Below are 17,462 nucleotides of genomic sequence, written 5' to 3'. Positions count from 1 at the left end.
ATTCTTTGAAGTAATTTCAGGCAAAAAAAATTTGGGTGGTAAAGCTTGTGGACTTCTCATACATTGCTATCATATGTTACTAAAATTTTGCATCCAAACTGCATGATTTTTCATGAAAAGCTATTATGCTTCTTTTTCAACCATGATGCACAACTTTGCAAGGGTGTTCTTTACTGGTTTTAATCATTGTATCATGGAATGCCCAAAAGATATGGAATCGATACCTCGATACACTTGATTGCATGGGATGAAGTTAGGTGATAATTTTCAGATTCCTTTTGGGATTAAAACATGAATTTTTTACTCATTCATACCCATTCTAACAACCTTTAAAGGCCAAGTACCACAAGATACATAGTTGCATCCTTGTCAAAATGTATGTGCCCGTTGTAGGTAGCTAGGACTTCAAATCTACATGACAGTCTTCAAGGCAAACAACTTTGTCAATCGGCCTTTGATGGCTCGGTACCACAAGATAGATAGCTGCATCCTTGCCAAAACATAAATGCCTGTTATAGTTAACTAGGACTTCCAATCTATGATCTACATGACAGCTTCAATGATACAGCATTTATGTAAATCTTAGCCCCTGGGAGATCTCATAGTCACTTGGAAAATACCTGGGCAATGAAACCTAGATGTTTCCATTTGGTTGTTTACCTCATCAATGTTCATACTGCCCTCCGTTATGGATGAAATATCAAAAGAGGTATCCAAAACTTCCTCTTCTATTATTGTAGCCAAGAGATGTAATATAAACCGGTGGTCTACACTATCTTTAGAAGCCAATCAGCTCGCTTGGTCTCCATTGACTCTTGCATAAGTTTCCCAACCTCAAGTACATAAAGAATCGCACCACCAACCTCGGACAAAATGATTGCCACTTTTGAGTTCCGACCTTGCAATTGTGATCCCTGCAAGATTGAAAAATTTTACATTTACAAGGTCTACGTTGACAATAAACAGACCTCTTTCCTTATAATGTTTTTCTCTTTCCAGAGTATCATCATGACAATATATGCTTCAACAAATTTTTCTTATAGAGTCTAACATCATGAGTAACTACTGTACAAATGTTATTTACAAATAGAGACTAGTGGAAATAACCTCAAAACACACTATCTTTGAGGAAAATTTTTCCGACTCGTGATGCCTTCTTTTCTCAAAAAATATCAAAAAGTCAAAATACCTCGCTCATATGACAATTGGTGTACAATCAGTTACCATCAACAGAGGACTATGGTTCATATGGTTCAAACCTTTCCACAACAGGAACTTAACAGATTTTGATGTACCCCTAGGTCTTTTTCAATAGACAATTTGCCCCCTAAGCTGCATGATGATTGGAACATCATACTTAAAAAATCATCTGCATAGAAAAGCCATCTCTCTCTCTCTCTCTCTCTCTCTCTCTCTCTCTCTCTCTCTCTCTCTCTCTCTCTCTCTCTCATATTGCACTTGGATACATAACAGCATGGAGCATCAAAGCCAAATTTATTTGCAGCTAATATGTATACCCTGCACTATCATGTCACCAGAAGTTGTTCTACATACTGTGTTTTGACATTTAAATTCCTCCACCCAAGAAGAAGAGGCACATTGATTGATACTTTCGAATCAAGGAAACCAAATAGTGTATCATCTTGAATTTTACATACAGGCCAGCCCGCTTTGTGTTCAAGTGCTCTGCTCAATATGAATCAAAAGAGGTGAGACCACTGACAATGATGACTCATAAAACTTTACAAGGGTTGAGAAAATTCCACAGCCCACCATTCCTTGCCTAATTCAATGAAAACAACTACCAATGAACTACACTTTTTCACCCAGAATGAGCTAGACAAAGTCCTCAAATTGGGAGGATTCACTACAATGTTACAAAGAACATTGTCGAGTCATGTCTTATCACACATAAGGGATAAATTTATAAGGGGATCTACTCACAAATCCATTTCCAAATAGATACAAGATCGAGTTGGTCTTTGGAAGCAGAGACAAAAATAAAAAATTTAGACACCAAGATTACAGAGCCTCACAGAAAATCTCAACAACAAACAAACAATGGTCAGCTTCTATTTGAAGCAATCAAAGAATCATTTGAGTATATAGACGCTATTGCAGGCAAGGAGTGCACCACAAAAGCAGCAACATATTCATAACCCGACGAGCCTGTCTGCACAAAACAATCCTTTTCCTCCTCAGCACAGACCAAACCAGCTTTAATTTCACACTAGAAAACTTTTCCACTTGCTCCGAAAGATGTCACCACTTGCATATCATCTTCCACATGACAGAGATGCATGGCAAAGAATTTCACTGGCATTCCACCAATGTTCCATAGAATACAAGGCCGATGACCAGGAATCAACAGAACATCAAATGCTTGGAGCGTTATGTTGGAAGGAAGGACCTGTAGAAGGTACCCATCAACCATAAATACGATAACATCACAATACTCGTTATTGTCTGGATCATAGGCCTGTCCACTTCCAAGGGTAATAGTCCGACCCTCCGTTGCTTTCGTGCCGAAATGCCCTTTAGTCTTCAGACCTTTAACTTGAACCTTGGTTCTTTCTATACCCACGAAACTTTCATGCCCAATCCAGTAAAGAGACATTATCCCTACCTCAGATTCTAAAGGAACAAGAGCCTGCCAGACTTGTTTGGACAAAAGTGCAGCACTACCTGGTCTAAGCTCCAGTAGCTCATAGTGTTGAAAATCTGCTTCCTTAATTGCTCTAAAATAAAGCAACCCTTCAGAGAGCACCACAATCACTTGCTCACCATCCCCTGCCGCCATTCCAAAGTCTGTCGAAGACATGCTTTCTAGCAATAAACGCTCTATTCTACCTTTGGCCATCACTGAAGTGGAGGCTTCACCTATTTTACGCATCCTCCAAACCCCTTTAGTTTCCCATTCAAAAGTCGCATTAACCTCTGAAAAGACTCGCACACTATTCACCTCAGGGGGGTCCACATCATTATCATTATCACTCAGCCTCCTCTCTCTCCCCAACAGATTGTAGTTTGATTCCTTTCTATCACCCAGTTTTGAAAGCAGACCATCGTCCCGGCTCATTGAAATTCTGACATCATTAACAGAACCTAGTTCTGTATGATCTCCTGCAACCAGAAGAGTGGGCGGTAAATGAAGGGTATAGCTTGTCCCTTGCGATCCCCACACCGAACTCTGAGCTTCTCTCACCTTGCAATCCGCAGAGATAAACTGAAGTAGCAAGCCTGTTCTGTTCTCCGGGACTTCTCCTATACGATGAAGAGTGCCACCATGGAAAAATACCCCATGATCTTTGTCCAACTCCAGATTCTCTAGCCACACATCTGGGGATCTTACCATTCTTTTCACTCTGGTTATGAATGACTGTCCTGTCCAGAAATAGTTATCAAATCAATGTCATCATAGCAACTCGCTCGCATAGGCTTAACCCAAAAAGACAGCCACTTGCACGATGCAGAAGAAAAAAACCACTACCACCTCTTTTGTAAGATTGACAAACCTAATCTTGGAATGTAAAACGATGTATTCAAGATATTCAACAGCATAGTCTTGTCATGGCAACACTGGTGTTTTTTAAAATCGTGAAAGTATTCTGAAAACTTCATTTAAGGTCATAAAATAAACAACATTATTTGTATGGATTCAGGAATAGGTGAAGTCTTCCCAAACAGGACAAGAGGTGGTAAGACAAGAAGTAGAAGAAACTCTTCCTTAGACCCAATAATTCTTGATCTCAAGGCTGTATTTTCCGTACAACTTGAAGCAATCTCACACAATTGATTATTCCAAGCTTCAAGTGCCTTATGAGGTGCCATGAATTGTCTTTGGTCATGAAAAAGGTCAGTAGGAAGGTACAGAAACTTTTGCGAAGGTATAAAAGTTTGTTGATTCTCAAGTATGGGATGAGAAACATTTAGGTTAAGAGCATGCTTATCCTTAGCCTCATCTCTCTCATGATCTTAAAACCATAGAAACGTGTAGGGGAACGGGAACGGGAACGGGAATGGAGAACAAGGTCGTCCGGACAGTAAAAGTTAGGGAACGGGCTCAATGCCAGGAGCGGGAAAAACAAAAAATGTTCTTTTGTTTTTTTTCTTGAGCTACATGTATGTCCCATAGAGCTTTAAGCCTTGGGCAATGAAGGTTGAGACTTGAGCAAGGAGGAGGCCTCCTTTTGTAGGCTACGGGGGCCTTCAAAAGTGGCCATAAGGGGACCAAAGCCATGGTAAAAATGGCCCTAAAAGGCTTGTGACCCCACCAATCAAACTTCTATGGGAACGTTCCCCAGCCCTAGCCCCCGTTCCCTTGTTTCCATGCTAAAGACACCCTTGGATCCTCCTAGGGACCACAATAGAGATGGTCCCCAAATAAAACTAGAAACCTCGACAAAAGCATAGATAAGCTAGAAGGCAACGTACACATGGCACACAAGCCCGTGTGCACGTGACATGCCTACAACTAGCAGACACCGGCTATGCTTATGTGCATTCAGAGGGTGTGCAACTAATCTCGTCACATGACACATCCAACCCTGTGTGTCCATGGACAAGCTACAGCATGACCAAGGTTCGGTTCAATCAAGTCAGTCTAAGATAGGAAGTGATCTGGCACTTTTGTGAGTCTGTTCGCAGACCGTGCATTTCCAGACACTTAGATTAGATGCATATCCTCCGGTTGCACATAGCATGATCATCAGTATTCCCATCAGATTCCATTAGGGGAATTTTCCAGTGCATTAAACCTATTTTCCCTATTTTTGACATTTTTCACTTATTATTTTAAGTGACTTTTGTTGGGAACTAGGTAGAGCAATTTAATGAAATATATAAGAAAACCAAAGCTAGCACTTTCTGGCAGAAGAGGCAGCAAGAGCATTCGCTCAACAGGCAACTTCTCAGCAAAACCCCCAGATGCCCTAGAGTTTTTGCATCCCAACAGAAGGCTAGCGTTTTTGGACCAAATCAGCCAGCATTTTTGCTTTGACAACAGCCTGGAGATGGCAAGAAGCAGCAGACTCCCCAACGTTAACAAATTTCCACCGCAAGGACAAAGATCAACCCTAGCATTTTTGCATCTGCAAGGCAATTCAGCGTTTTTGCAGATCTTCGCGACGGAATCCCCACAAGCATCAGCGTTTTCAGTTTTCAGCAGTTAGCACCCACAGTAGAACCCCCAAACCTCGTAGATCTCACCTTCCCGCAGCAGATCCTCGCCGCACGGTGAGATTCATCAAGGTTCACACTTCAGCCCGGAAAACGCAGATTTCAGCATCTGCATTTTCAGCGTGTCGTCGTTGCATCGTCGTCATAGACATCGTCACCGACACAGTGTCAGAATTCAGCAGATAAATTGCAGATTTCAGCCATTAGCGTTCTCAGATTCAGCCAGTCTCGTCATCGTCCTCATCGTCGTCGACATCGTCGGCAAGTCCAAAGCATTGTACAGATTTGTGCAACCAATAGTAGACCACTCTCGCCATCGAGAGTGGGGCCTTCGGAGGAGGGTTTTACAACTTCCCAGTGTCGTAATCTCTTCTCTCTCTATCTCCCAGTCTCATGCACCTTCACGCACAGTGTCCATTCACTTTGTTTGTGTCCATTGCACTCTCATTAAAAGACGGAAGGCTCTCCCTTCCCTAAGTAAAAAGGAACCTTGAGCACAGTTTGAAGCACTTATCTTGAGCAAAGTTCAACATTCACTTCCGCTGCACTTTACAAATCTAAAGTGCCTGGACATGCATGTCCTGCGTACAGGCTCACAAGAGTGTCAAAACACTTCCTAGGTTGTCCTTGTCAGGTGCAACGGAAGTGTTTTAAGGGTTTTAGCTTGGATCTAGTACTCCACACAAACACAAGGTACTTTACTTCAGTTGAAAAGAGAAACTGAATTGAACACAATGAAGGAGGAGGGAGAAGAAGAAGAAGAATAAGAAGAAGAGAGTTTTAACGTCGTAGGAAACTATCCCAAGAGACCTTAAAGATCTAGCCGACGAGGAGTTGAACTCAAGACTTGTTATTCAAGAGGGAAATGGCATAACCAATGGAGAGAGAGAGAGAGAGAGAGAGAGAGAGAGAGAGAGAGAGAGAGAGGAGAAACGACACTCCATGTGGGTCCCAACCACCCTCAAGGCCCCCCTTGCTCTGTTGCCAGAGCAAGTTTTTATTACTTACACAATGCTATTACAATGATCCTAGATGTTGAGATGCTGAAGGGTACTTGCTAGAAATGCTTGTTACTGCTTAGATGCTGATGGGTACTTGCTAAAAATGCTTGGTACGACGACGATGTTGAGGGGTACTTGCTATGTATACTTAATCTGCGAGGCTACGGGCTGAATACAAAACATTAAGGGAATTTGCTTGGATCTGCAACCTTGGGGATGATCCAAAGAGAGAATGCTAAAATCTGAAAACGCTAATGATGAAGGTTGATATTTGCTACTGATCCAAAGAGAGAATGCTAAAATCTCAAAACGCTAATGATGAAGGTTGATATTTGCTACTTATTGGTGATGACTAATGCGAAAACACTGGTAGTGATGCTGGTTTTGAAAACGCTGGTACTCATGGGCTAAAAACGTTGGTACTCATGGGGAAAACGCTAGTACTGATGGGCTGAAAACATTGGCTGATGCTGATGCTTACGGGTACTTATGGTTCTATTGCTTCTTGCCTTCAGAGGGAAGATCCCCAAGTCACTTATATAGGATAAAAATGTTGTATCAAGCAATCACCTTTTGCCTCAACGATTTTGGAAAACAAATGCTTACAAAAGTCACTTATTAATATTAATGACTTAAGGGATTGCTCACATGCCTATATGCCGAACTGAATCTTCTGTGCAAGAGAGGGTATGCAACTACGACCTGCCTGGGCATGCACATCCTCTTAGAGACTCACAAAGTGCCAGGCTAGATCCTAACCTAAACTACGACTGACGCTAGATTGTAGCAATAGCTTGTCCACGTGGCACATCCGCAATGTGCACGTCACAATCCTAAATCCTAGAAATAGAAGTTAGCTTGTGCATATGCACATAGGGTTAGATGTGCACATGACATGTCTCCCCTTTTCAAGGTGAGGTATTGGTACCGAGCTGCATGGCATCCGTGCAGTTTGCCAACAACCCCAGGGAATCTGCATAGACATCTTCCTTGGCCCACTTTGTTGCGTGAATGTCGGGATACTTTTAACTTCAAAAAGGATTGCAATGCTTCCTTCTTTGGGCCACGCTATAAGCGATGAAGAATAATCTCATCCAACTCCATGTCTTCGATTTTATCTACGATCTCGGATTTATCCTATTCAAGAATCTCCTCTGGGGATCTCCTTGAAACAACGTCAACCACAATTTCATAGACACATCTTTTCCTAAATGACTATGGATGAAATCCAAACGAAAAATGTGAGTGGAGCGGAAGTGATTGATGGTGAATGCTAAGGATGAGTGTCACTGCTCAATACGTACTCAAGGTTCCTTTACTGATTGAGAGAGAGTTCCTTTTACTTCATGAGAGTTGTGCAGTAGACTAGAGAGAAAAGAGAATGACACTGTGAGTGAAGGTTCTATGTGTGTGTGTGTGTGTGTGTGTGAGAGAGAGAGAGAGAGAAGAAGAAGAAGAAGAAGAAGAAGAAGAAGAGAGTTTTAACCTCGTAGGAAACTATCCCGAGAGAGAGAGAGAGAGAGAGAGAGAGAGAGAGAAGACCAACACCAGAAGGGATCCCAAACCCCCCTCCAAGGGCCCCAGAGAGGTATTTGCTTTAGATTGCACAAATGTTGATACAATGGTCCTAGATATTGATATGCTGAAGGGAACTTGCGGTAGATGCTTGGAACTACGAGGCTTAGGCCGGAAACTGAAATCGTTGGGTTGATCTGACTTGGCACTGCAAACTGACGATGAAGCTAGGCTGTAATCTAGAAATACGGGCGATGGCTAAAGGCTGAAAAGGCTGAAATGTGCTGGCTGAAAACGCTGAGGCTACAAACGCTAAAACTTTGAGGCTGCAAACGCTGAATGATGAGGAATGAAAACGCTGAAGATGAGGGTTGAGGGTGAAACGCTGATGTTGTCTGCTGCTTATTGAGGGTACTTATTTGCTAAGAAGTGACCCCCCCCAAGGTCACTTATATAGGAATAAAAGCTAGGTCGAGCAGTTCCATTTTTGTGTCATGTGCGCATTGCACTTGCGCCACGTGGACATGCTTCTGCTACAGTCTAGTGTCAGTCTTAGTCTAGCTTAGGACCTAACATGGCACTTTGTGAGCCTCTAGCAGGACATGCATGTCGAGGCCGGTCATAGTTGCATACCCTCTCTGGCACAGTCCAACATTTCAACATACAGGCATTTTACCGTGTGTGGGCCACCTCTAGCATGGCATTTTATTATTGACTTTTCATTTTCCAAACTGCCCGACCCAACATTTGGCACCTATAAATGAAGCCCCTTCGGCGCTAGAGAAGGTAGAAGAGGCACAGAAGCAGTAACAGTACCCGAAGTACCCGCACGACCCACACCCATCGTTTTCCAGCCCTTCTCATCAGCATTTTCAGCCTTTAGCACCAGCGTTTTCAGCATGGAGCATCTCAGAATTCAGCCAGCAGTCCAACGTTTCCAGCATGCAGATTTCAGCCCCTTCATCGCCAGTTAGTTGCAAATCAAAGGCGCCAATCCCTAGCATTTTCAGCATTCAGCCAAAGTCTCATCATCGTCGTTGGCGTCGGCATCGACGCAACACCGAGCATCTAGGCTAAGGGCTTGGTGCTAGTGGTGTTGTATGGGAACACTCCCCAATGCCTCCACCTAGTAGACACTCGTGCTGCTCATGTACAATCAGAGGGTATGCAACTAATCTAAAGTGCCTTGACATGCGCATCTTGCGTACAGGCTCACAAGGGTGCCAGAATACTTCCTAGGTGGTCCTAAACCCTAGAAGTAGGAGTTAGCTTGTCCGCATACACATAGGGTTAGATGTGTCCGTGACATCCCCCTGTAACAGACTTGGACACTCCAAGTCGAGAATCTACCGCGACACCACAAGATTACACTTCTAACAGTTCACAGTTCACAATATATTCAACATTGGCCCGGCAAAGTTCCGTGCCTAGAGATATTGGCCCCAGAGACTGGCGCCCCTTTCGGTACTTCTTTTTGTATTAATCTGCCACTCAAAGTACAAGTGAGTGGGAGGCTCTCACTCTCAGACTCTGCGTCCAGATGCTCTGAGAAGTGGGAGGCCAGCCCACTTATTTAAAGGTTTACAAGGGATGCCAAAAGCAAAGCCCCAAAAGCCGAAAATCAAAAGCTCACAGATAAAGCATATTCTCTCACAAGCCTTGGGAAGAAATAGAGCAAAGCTTTAAATAAATAAAGCTCCCTCTCTCTCAAGCATGGAGTAGATTCTACATAGCAAAAAGCTGTCAACGAATTTCCGTGAAAAGCACCGCAAAAAGCGGACGTCCGTACAGCCTGCCACGTGTCAACATTTCCACATTTCAAGGGCCTGTCCGTACGGTGCAGCCACGTCATCATCAATGGGTTTTCGAAGCGTTGTCCATGCCGGGAGGGTGTGTGTGTATAGGGCAGCCATGTCACCAGTTTGTGACATACCCCCCTCTTGAAAGCATTGTAATCGCCCTCGATTACGCCTGCAAAACAAACAGAAGCCATAAACTGTCTTAGCAAACACTGACTGTTAGTTCCGACGCACTAGGAACACACATCTAGCACATGTACCAATCAATAGTCACATCATACGACATCACATGACAAATCACATTCAACATTCATTCGGATCTCAAACGATGATTTATCAACTATGCAATTAGCAATCGCATCTAGATCCACTCAAGACCTCATAGATGCCCGATTGACTAATTCCTATTGCAACCATGTCTATCGAGATTATTCAGACCAAAATGTTGCAGTCATTTCGTCTATCAGTTCCTGCACTTAAACAAATCAGTTTCATATTTTCCGGAATTCCATTTTATAAAGTCATACAGCAGAATACTGTCAGCTCTCAGTATCCCTCAAGCTCAAAGAGACATCAATGACTCTAGTATTCAAAAAAAAAATCGAGGCATCTGTTGACAAAGGAGCGGAGTAATTCCCCTCTTGTGCAAACCCACTGCACCAGATATCCGGCCAAGCTGAATTCGGGGTTCCATTTGGAATAGACTATGCTACCAAAAGCTTCAAGGTAAAGTTTCACAATCTGAGGAGTATCTACTAGGTCCTCCTCCTCCATCCAATGCAGGATAGTTCTTGAATTTAACCAAGAACCGCCTTCTCACTTTACCCTTAATCTTTCTGTCCTTATGTGCCAATATCTGTTCTGGAACAATGATCTCGTTTTCTTCCACTTCGGGTTGCTCATCGGGCTCCCCGTCTTCAGGCACATCACCTTTAAAAGGCTTCAAGAGACTCACATGAAATGCATTGTGAATCCTCCGAGTGTCGTGCAGTTTCAGTCGGAAGGAGACATCATTGATCTTTTCAGAAATTTGGAAAGGTCCATAGTATCGCATACTAAGCTTTGGAAAAATTCTCTCCTTTCCCTTTTTCTTTCTCAGGCGTGCCTTCTCAAAACGTAAGAGCGCCCGATCATTCTCCTTCAATTTCAAATCGCAACGATGGCGATCTGCTGCCTTTTTCTGTCTTTCCTCACTCGAGTCAGAGGAGCTAGAAGAATAAGAAGAAGAAGAAGAAGAAGAAGAACTGGGTACTCCTTCAAATAGAACATGCTTCTTCTGTTTTCTTGCCGACTCAAATGTAGACTGACGACCCGAATAACCCGAGAAATCAACGCCTTTTTTCTGCTTTTTGTCGTGCTTTTTAGCTTTTGTTTTGCGCGTCAAAAAGCTGAGCAATTCGTGCATCAACCACCTCTTATAACTCTTGCTCTGTGTACATCCTCAGAGCAGGAGGTTTCTTCAAGGCCGGTTTGAGGGGTGGTTCTGTGGTCTGCCGCCACTGCGAGTGCACCTCGTCGAAGCAGGACTGACTCATAAATTTTGCAAATTTCTGGTCCTTCGCAAAATTTAGCATCATCTTTGTTGCATCGACAATCAAACGTCGACGCTCCATCTATTCGAGCTCCGCCTGAGTAGGCCGAGGCGGGCCATACTCTTTGCATGAATCCTCGTTGTGATCTCTTCCCGCATATTCGGATACACAGGAAGTCGACCGATCTCTGTCAGGAGCCATAAGTGCCGTGTAAAAAGGATCGGATTTCTCGTAGAAGAGAAATCAGCCGTGCTCTGATACCATTGTAATAGACTTGGACACTCCAAGTCGAGAATCTACCGCGACACCACAAGATTACACTTCTAACAGTTCCCAGTTCACAATAGTTGCATCGGCAATCAAACGTCGACGCTCCATCTATTCGAGCTCCGCCTGAGTAGGCCGAGGCGGGCCATACTCTTTGCATGAATCCTCGTTGTGATCTCTTCCCGCATATTCGGATACACAGGAAGTCGACCGATCTCTGTCAGGAGCCATAAGTGCCGTGTAAAAAGGATCGGATTTCTCGTAGAAGAGAAATCAGCCGTGCTCTGATACCATTGTAATAGACTTGGACACTCCAAGTCGAGAATCTACCGCGACACCACAAGATTACACTTCTAACAGTTCCCAGTTCACAATAGATTCAACACTGGCCCGGCGGAGTTCCGTGCCTAGAGATATTGGCCCCAAAGACTAGCGCCCCTTTCGGTATTTCTTTTTGTATTAATCTGCAACTCAAAATACAAGTGAGTGGGAGGCTCTTACTCTCAGACTCTGCGTCCAGATGCTCTGAGAAGTGGGAGGCATGCCCACTTATTTAAAAGTTTACAAGGGATGCCAAAAGCAAAGCTCCAAAAGCTTTCACAGATAAAGCATATTCTCTCATAAGCCTTGGGAAGAAATAGAGCAAAGCTTTAAATAAATAAAGCTCCCTCTCCCTCGAGCATGGCGTAGATTCTACGTAGCAAAAAGCTATCAATGAATTTCCCTGAAAAGTGTCGCAAAAATCTTGACATCCGTACAACCTGCCACGCGTCAGCATTTCTGCATTTCGCGGGCCTGTCCGTACGATGCAGCCACGTCATCATCAGTGGGTTTTCCGGGGGCTGTCCATGCGGAGAGGGTGTGTGTATACAGGGCAGCCACGTCACCAGTTTGTGACACCCCCCCTTTTCAAGGTGAGGTACTCGTATTGAGCTACATGGCTTCTGTGTAGTCCGCCAACAACTCCGGGGAATCTGCGAACAAATCTTCGTTGGCCCACTCTGCTGCGTGGATGCCGTGATACTTGAACTTCAAAAAGAACTGCAATGCTTGCTTCTTTGGGCCGGGGCTAAAAGCAATGCAGGATAATCTGCTTCGACTTCATGTCTTCAACTTTGTCTACGATCTCGGATTCATCTTCTTCAAGAATATCCTTAGGAGGATCTCCCTAAAACAACTTCAACCACAATGTCATAGACACGTCTTTTACTTTTCAAATGACTGGACAAGGACTATGCTTCCTAAAAGACTCGATGGAATGCAGATGAAAAATGTGTCGGAATGCCAAACCTTTCAACGAGTACATGCCAAAAATGTGATCTACACTTGACTTTTCTACTCAAAACTATAGATTATGGAAAACCATAAAGTAATTTGCTTATGAGAGCAAGATGTTTTTACGTCCTGGAATGGTTGCACAAATTTATGAAAAAGAGCTATTAGAAGTGATCCATGCTCTTACTCGGTGGTGACACTATTTACTCAGAGCTAATTTTACAGTCTTTACGAATCATCACAGTTCATGCTACTTCTTGTCATAGAAGCAGCTTTCGGAAAAGCAGATGCGATGGGCTAACATCTTGTCACAGTTTCACTTCCAAATTGTCCATGTTCAAGGACAAAAGAATTTAGTGGCAAATGCATATGGAATGCATGAGTTCATTGATTCAAACAGAGATCCCTAGTCTACTAGCTGTTTTGGAGGGCAATCTCGAGAACATTGGCACACGGCTGCAGTTCTTGTCCTCGTTCCACCCGCAGACAGATGAGCAATTTGAGATAGCCAATCAAATGGTTTTGGATTTGTTGAAGTCTTATTTTTCGGATTAGAATACTTGATGGAAAAAAGTATTTTCCCTTAGTGGAGTTTGCTTAAAACAACACATGGGGAAGGCGTCTTTTAAAGTATTCAAGGGTGCTCAAAAGGTTCCTCAATTTCTAAGCACCAAAAATAAGATTGTTGAAGTAGATTTTTATTTTTTTTAAGTCTAGAGGGCATGGAAGGCCATCTAGCAGTTCAGAGGAGGAGAGCTCATCCTCTTTTGACAATGACCAGATCGACAAGAAAACCAAGGAGTTCAAGGAACAGAGTTAGGCCGTCAGGTTTGAGACGTATTCACGCTACCAGGACACCCATTAAGCCCTCGAGTTTGTACAAAAGTTTGGCATCGCCTTCTCTGGAGGACGGTTCTCAGAACAATTCCAAGGGGCAAAAGGCGGTATCTTACTAAAAAGGAACTATACAAGTATGGTAATCTACTCTGTTTTACGCAGTGGTTAAAATTATTTTTCACGTCAACTTGGATATCAGATGAATATGCAAGAGATGTCATCACGGCTTGGCATCACTTGAAAATGACTGGACACCGATACATTGAATGACTACTGCCAAAGGTTTTGGGATACTTATTTGCTAGTGTCTTCCTCTCGGAAATTACTTTGAAAGACGAGATTGAGCGGTTTTGTTGTGGTTTGCTAAAAAAAGGATTCGAGACTGTTGTCTAAATCAAAAGTCTGGCTCTATTCATAGACTTATGCAACATGCTAAGAAACGATTTGGAACGCATGCCGGCTCATTGACTAATCTTACGGACAAGATAATATCCACCTCAACAAGGTAAGAGTCTGCCTGATTGAAAAGAATGAATCAGGGGAACTGGATGACAGCTCATTGCACGATTCTAGACAATCAAATGGTAGCACATCCGAGGTTTTGACGAACTAAGGGAACCAGATTGCAAGTTCATCAAAGGATTCCAAAGAAAGGGGATCAGATGATAGTGCATCTTAGGGTTCTGACGATTGAGACTAACGTGCCAATGGACAGGGGAAGCTAAAGAAGCTACCCACAGGTCCTAGGGCACAAGGAAAGAAAGGAAAAAGGGAATCGGTTGGTAAATCAGAAGACTCCCCAGACCCAGGATAAGATTTTTGAAACAGATCAGTATGATCTAGATCTGGATACTACTTTTGCCAAGGTGCACGAGGCTCTTGAGAAGTCTCAAGCATGGTATACGAAGGCAGCCGATAAGTTGTTCGTGTGTTGCTATTGATTTCTCACTTGGAATGTCCAAGCTTGTTACAACTTATTCTCCTTAGGCTTACCTTTGTTATGCTTCATTTCTTGCTCGAGAGCGATCCTAACCGCATCATTGTAGTCAATGGGTCGTAAGACTTTCATGTCGTATTTGATGTACTCATCCATACCAAAGAGAAAAGTCTCCTTGCGACCTCATCCGACTTGAGCAATTGAGCACCTATCTGCAAAATACGGTTAGAAAAAGACATAACGGGAGTGCCATTTTGCTTGAGGCCTCTTCAATCTTCTTTCAATCAATCAAGGTACTACGGTGGCATAAAACGAGCCTTGAGCTTGTCTTGAAAGTGGAGCCAACTAAAGGACAGTGGCCCCTCATCCGCGACAGGATCAAGGTGCTCCATCATCTATGCCTCTTGCCAGGCCTGATACCAATTAAAGGCATCACCCGACAAATACATGACAACAATCAAAACTTTACCGTTACACCTTTTCTTGTTAGTCACAAAGTAAGCATTAAATTGATACAACCAAGAACAAATAACAAAGCATCCATCTTACCATCATACTTGCTGAAAGTCAACTTTTCAATGACTGGGTGGTTGGAGTCGTCGTCTCTACCTGTCCTACGTGATGACTAGCCGGACTCCTTGAGTGCTTCGCTCTTCGAAGATAGCACTCGGTAGGACCAAATCTTGCATGCATTGGTCTCGTAGCACCTCATGCTCTAGCTCCATAGCTGCCCTCTTTTCTTCAGCCGCTATGCGTTGAGCTTCGCGTTTTCTCTCTAGAGGCATTCTTTCCCTTTCGACTGACGCCCGCTAAGTCTCCTACTGTAGCATCATCTCCATCATGGACTTCATCAAAGTCTCCAGGCTGAGAGCACAAGCGATTAGAAAACCCAAAAGAACAACGAAGATTCGAACGTGGGGCGTAAGGGGTTAAAGTTTTAAAAACCTAACCCCCTGCCAACCTATGCAACTGTTAGGTGCAGCGGAAGGAATGTTTGCGCTTTGCTCAAGATGAGTGCTCTGAACTGTGCTCAAGGTTCCTTTTGTTCTTATGGAAGGGAGAGCCTTCTGTTCTTAATGAGAGAATGCTATGATCGCAAACAAAGTGAATGGACACTGTACGTGCAAGTGAATGAGACTGAGAGATAGAGAGAAGAGAGATACGACACCAGAGATGTTGTAAAACCCTCCTCCGAAGGCCCCACTCTCACCGAGACTCTCGTCGGCGAGAGTGGTCTATTATGATTGCACAATCTAGTACAATGGTGATGCATGAGACTGATGCAAGTCTAGGCTATGTCGACGATGACGACGGTGATGGTGAGGTCGACCTAAGGGCTGAAATCTGCAATCTTGTATCTGCTGTCCAAAAACGCTATGGGCTAAAATCTGCTAATCTTCTATATGCTGAATTCTGACTCTATGTCAATGACGATGTCGATGGCGATGATACGACGACGACGCGCAGAAAACGCAGATGCTGAAATCTGCGTTTTCCGGGCTGAAACTGTAAACCTTGCGGAAATTGACCGTGCAGCGAGGAATTGTTGCGGGAAGGTGAGATCTTGGAGGTTCAGGACTTGATCTGCGAAGTCTAACTGCTGAAAACTGAAAACGCTGGTCCTAGGAATGATTCTGTCGTGATAGATCTGCAAAACGCTGAGGTTGCTGGCAAATGCAAAAACGCTAGGGCTGAAAATGGAGTTTCTGTCGCCGGGATTCTGCAGATGCAAAAACGCTAGGCTGATCTGTTGTGGTCTTGTCGTCGTGGCTCTGCAAATGCAAAACGCTAGGCTGATCTGTTGTGGTCTTGTCGTCGTGGCTCTGCAAATGCAAAACGCTGGCCAAAAATAGGTAACATAGGCTGGAAAATTCCCTTGAAGGAATCTGATGGATTCTGATGGGAATTCTTATGATCATGTTGTGTGCAACCAGAGGATATGCATGGGCATGCACGCTCTACGAATAGACTCACAAAAGTGCTAGATCACTTCTAAATCTAGACTGACTGGACTGACTGAACCCTGATCATGTTGTAGCTTGTCCACGGACACATAGAGTTGGATGTGTCGCGTAACATCCCCTCCTTTTCAAAGTGAGGTACTGATACCGAACTGTATTACCGAACTGTATGGCGTCGAGGGAGATCGTCAATAGCATCCGGAATCCTGGAAGGGACTCTTCGCCGGCCCACTCTGATGTGTGGGTCGTGCGGTACTTGAACTTCAGAAAGGTCTGCAATGCCTTCTTCTCTGGGCCGCGCCAAAAGCGACAAATTCTTTGGAGTCTCCTTCAATGCTTCAACTTCGTCTAGAGTCATGCTTCTTTCTTCTTCAAGAATCTCCATGGCTGAAAATTCATGAAACCACTTCCAACACAAAACCATGAACATACCTATTCCATGTAAAGTGAGTGGAAAAAATATTGTCTTCGCTAAAGACTGTGTATGCAATGTAGATGAACATAGAGACGGAGTGACAACCCGTTCATCAAACACATGCAAACAATGAAATCGAATCTTTCTCTTTTGATCTAAAGCAATCCACTTTGGCAATTCACAACGGAAATGCCCATGCTTGATGCTCATACTTTCATGTGCTCGTTCGGAAACTGTGTCATACCAAGGAAGAGACATGGACTGTAACTTCCTTACATACATACCTTTCAACTTTTCATGAAAAATCCGCATACATTCGTGCTCATCCATGAGAGAAACGTGCTCAACATACAATATGCCATGCCTAGAAAAAGGGATCACATAACGAGGCTGACTAAAATACAGGAAACGATCACGAATGAAACATTCGAACAATGCGTGCGTATCAATCATGCGAACACATAATACTTCCTGTGAGTGTTCTTTGGACCTAGGCTCGAGAGCCAAGATCGGTTCTTCCTGAATGATCGAATCGTCTTGTGGGGGTTCTTTGGACCTCGACTCAAAAGCCAAGATCGATTCTTCGTGATTGATCGAATCTGCAACGAGGTTAGCTTCGCTAGAAAAAGCATCCACTAACACATCATCCTTGTGAACAATCACGTCATCTTCATGCAACTCATCATGCTTGTGAGAAATCACATCTTGATCATGCAAATCATCATGCTTGTCTTTATCATCCAAA

The 17,462-nt window shown here is 43.6% G+C and overlaps 1 protein-coding gene across 1 annotated transcript in view; it reads right to left on the bottom strand.

The window, feature by feature from the left end:
• Nucleotides 1-1,837: 1,837 nt before the first annotated feature.
• The window catches only part of LOC147431233 (uncharacterized), a 28,330-nt gene continuing 12,705 nt past the window's right edge, over nucleotides 1,838-17,462 (bottom strand). Inside the window, exon 3 of the mRNA XM_086493850.1 lies at nucleotides 1,838-3,379. Coding sequence (XP_086349976.1) covers nucleotides 2,231-3,379 — 1,149 coding nt within the window. The 3' untranslated portion in view covers nucleotides 1,838-2,230. The remainder of the gene's footprint in view (nucleotides 3,380-17,462) is intronic.

This window comes from Adiantum capillus-veneris, chromosome 21, assembly GCF_014529385.1.
Source record: "Adiantum capillus-veneris isolate H3 chromosome 21, ASM1452938v2, whole genome shotgun sequence".
Classification (NCBI taxonomy): Eukaryota; Viridiplantae; Streptophyta; class Polypodiopsida; order Polypodiales; family Pteridaceae; genus Adiantum; species Adiantum capillus-veneris.
Note: the sequence above shows the minus strand (reverse complement) of the source record. Positions and strands in the feature narration are given on the sequence as shown.